Source organism: Nicotiana tomentosiformis, chromosome 6 (assembly GCF_000390325.3).
Source record: "Nicotiana tomentosiformis chromosome 6, ASM39032v3, whole genome shotgun sequence".
In the NCBI taxonomy this organism is placed as follows: domain Eukaryota; kingdom Viridiplantae; phylum Streptophyta; class Magnoliopsida; order Solanales; family Solanaceae; genus Nicotiana; species Nicotiana tomentosiformis.
Genome location: NC_090817.1, coordinates 27475737 through 27478463, shown reverse-complemented (window position 1 = coordinate 27478463; position 2727 = coordinate 27475737). Strand labels below are relative to the sequence as shown.

Here is a 2727-nt window from a genome sequence, read left to right as displayed (position 1 = left end):
TCACCAAACTTGGTCTCTGACTTTTCTATTTTTTGGTTTAGAACAAGCATACAAGTGTGGCAGCTCCTAAAACATCGGTAAGGGCATAGAAAAGACGGAGAAATATCGAACAAGGACACCCAAAACATAAATGGTTGTACCTCCCCCAAGTAGTCAAGTGTCCCCAATAGATCGCCCTTGGCGTTATAATGGATTCCCAGCATGAGTATCGAAGTTGATTGAAGGACATAAGAAGACATCACTAAAAAGAAACTAGGAATCACAACGCAAAAGGAATCCGCACCACAAGACTAAGCACCTCATTTTCCACACGAAAAAACACCCAAGTTAACCACGAAAACCACATTCATGAATCCAGATACAACAAGTACCATAGTGGTTAAAGTAAAAAAGCTCATGTACATGACCACTTTTAGGACACAAACAGACAGTCTAATTCAAAAGGATCACTATTTTTTATCAGGTTCACTATTCCAACCTTTATTTCTTTCCGCGCAGTTTCGCACCAAGAGCTCTCTCCAGTTTAGAGATTATCTGTTGGTTTGGAATTGCCTTTCCAGACTCGTACTCCTGAATGATTTGTGGTTTCTCATTTATCAACTGCAAAACAAAGGGATTACCAAAATTATATTGATACAAGGAATAAAACCTCTCTCTTGACTCTATCTATACGTAGATTGCTTTAAAGAAAAGGAATTGGGGAGGGCGTGAAAGAGATAGAGAGAAATACTTGGGCAAGTTGAGACTGAGTCAACTTCTTATCTTGTCGTGCTTGCATAATGGCTTTCTTCAATTCAGTTGGTACCTTTTGATCTGAGAACAAAAATGAAAAGTACACCAGATGACATCACCAAAAGAGAAAATCTTCTTTTTTATTTTTTCCAGTGGCAAACCAATTAAACTTTTCAACTTTAGCAATATGTCGCCATTTGTTGCCAGAAGGAAAAACCTCTAAAAGGTGTCATCTTGTCAAATTAATTGAGTCCTAACAAATTTTATATTCACAAAGCAGACAATGTGCTTTGTGAAATTTGACACCGCACATCCATGCAGCAAATGAAGAAGGTAAAACAAAGTACACAGTATACACATCAGAGAAATCAGGATGTAAGCATGACTTGAACTCCCAAAGCAGAGAAGAACTCAAAATTTTTATAACCGAGAAATCAGGAGGGCTAGTGGCACACGGTTCGGAACACGGTAGATAATGGGCCGGAGAAAAGAAGAGCTTACTCGACAAGTTCTCAGTATCTTTATAACCACAGTAATTGTTTTATAGAAGTGTTTCTAATATTAATTGATATTATTAAAGAAGTCAACTCAAACTTACGTGACAAGTTCTCGGTATCCTCATCAAGCTTCCTGGTGTTCAAAGTTGTACTGCTAGATGCAGCCTTGTTTGACCCTGCAGTAGCTGCAGTCAAGGATAAATGTCGTGAGCGCTAAACATTTTGGCATTTCACAACTAAAGGATCCATTTCAGCAAAATAAATCCAGACCAACAATGAAGTCTTGCACACAGTCCAGCAATTGGCATAACACAGAGAACATATGTGAATGTGTGTATATAAAATAAGATAAAAAGATTCATGAAATAGCGCCGACTGATATTAACGCGAATATAGAGATATCGTTATATTTAGAAGTAGGTGCCTTCCAACATAAATGAGTCATTACCTTCCCGACCCTGACTACGCAACTTGAGTTATCAAGGGAAATCGGCATGCAAGTGCAAACAAAGTAGAAAAGAAAAATGCAATTGAAGTAACACTTAGCCACTGTCTTTCCTAATGTTAAAATAGACTAATAGAAAAGAAAATAAAGGAGAATTTGACTGAATTGATTGTAGAGAATACACAAGATGGTTCCTTACATAGGATTTCAGGCTACTAAAAACAGGCAAGTCTGGACTACACAAAACAAAGAACTTATCAAACGAGGAAATTTACCTAACATTGAAATTTCTAATTGTCTTGTGGTATTACACTGCGTTTGTCGTTGCTGCATTGAAATTTCTAATTGTGACAAAAAATATTAACCTACACACAGAATGAATCTAGAAGACACCACTAATTAATTCACTACCAGCACAATTACCGGATAACTTTGTCAACTAAGGCTTATGCAGATAATTGATTCTCTTACACCTATTTTTAAAAAGGTTGGCTAAACAGTGAAATTTCTTATTCAAATGATATGGAAGTCATTCCACCAAAAAGAGGGTTAGAGATAAAGGGGTACATGTAGAAATGGGCTATGATAATCTGACCGAGAAAAAAAAAATTGAGAGCCCTAATTGGTCCCAAAGAAAAAAAGAATGGTCACGAAAAAGAGGAGCAGGAATTAGTAATAATTAATCGGGAAGAGAAAGGAATAATAAGGCTAAGATGGGGAGATTATACGAACCTTTTCTGACGGTTTCGATCTCTGCACCGGCGCGACGAGCGGCGTTGACTGCTTTCTCATCTTTTCTTGCGGCGGCTGTCGGTGCTTTTTTGCGAATCACCACCGGCTCCCAATCTTGTGATATTCCAGCCATTTTTCTTCTTTGAAAAATATCTCCTTTAGCACTCCTGGTTTTTGTTTAGAGAAAGGCTTGTGAAGCAATCAAATAAATAAATTTATGAAAAAGTTCAGCTTGATGTTTATATATTAGCTTAAGTCTCTTAATTTGATTTTTTTTTTTTAAGCATAACTTGGGTGAAAGGATAGAATTTTGTAACGTTC

At 37.0% G+C, this 2727-nt stretch overlaps 1 protein-coding gene across 1 annotated transcript; it reads right to left on the bottom strand.

Moving 5' to 3' along the window:
- Positions 1-302: 302 nt before the first annotated feature.
- LOC104093948 (multiprotein-bridging factor 1b-like) lies at positions 303-2727 on the bottom strand. Its single transcript, XM_009599788.4, has 4 exons — positions 2407-2727; positions 1331-1414; positions 731-813; positions 303-600 (listed from the first exon to the last, which is right to left on the bottom strand). Exons 1-4 carry the CDS (start codon positions 2537-2539, stop codon positions 481-483), a joined length of 420 nt encoding a protein of 139 aa, XP_009598083.1. The 5' UTR covers positions 2540-2727; the 3' UTR covers positions 303-480.

Excerpts from the sequence above, each read along its gene's own strand:
- LOC104093948 (XM_009599788.4), bottom strand. The coding sequence starts at position 2,539 with ATGGCTGGAATATCACAAGATTGGGAGCCGGTGGTGATTCGCAAAAAA. Across the intron at positions 1,415-2,406 it reads GATCGAAACCGTCAGAAAAG|CTACTGCAGGGTCAAACAAG; the intron begins GTTCGTATAATC and ends CCTTGACTGCAG. Across the intron at positions 601-730 it reads CTCAGTCTCAACTTGCCCAA|TTGATAAATGAGAAACCACA; the intron begins GTATTTCTCTCT and ends TTTGTTTTGCAG.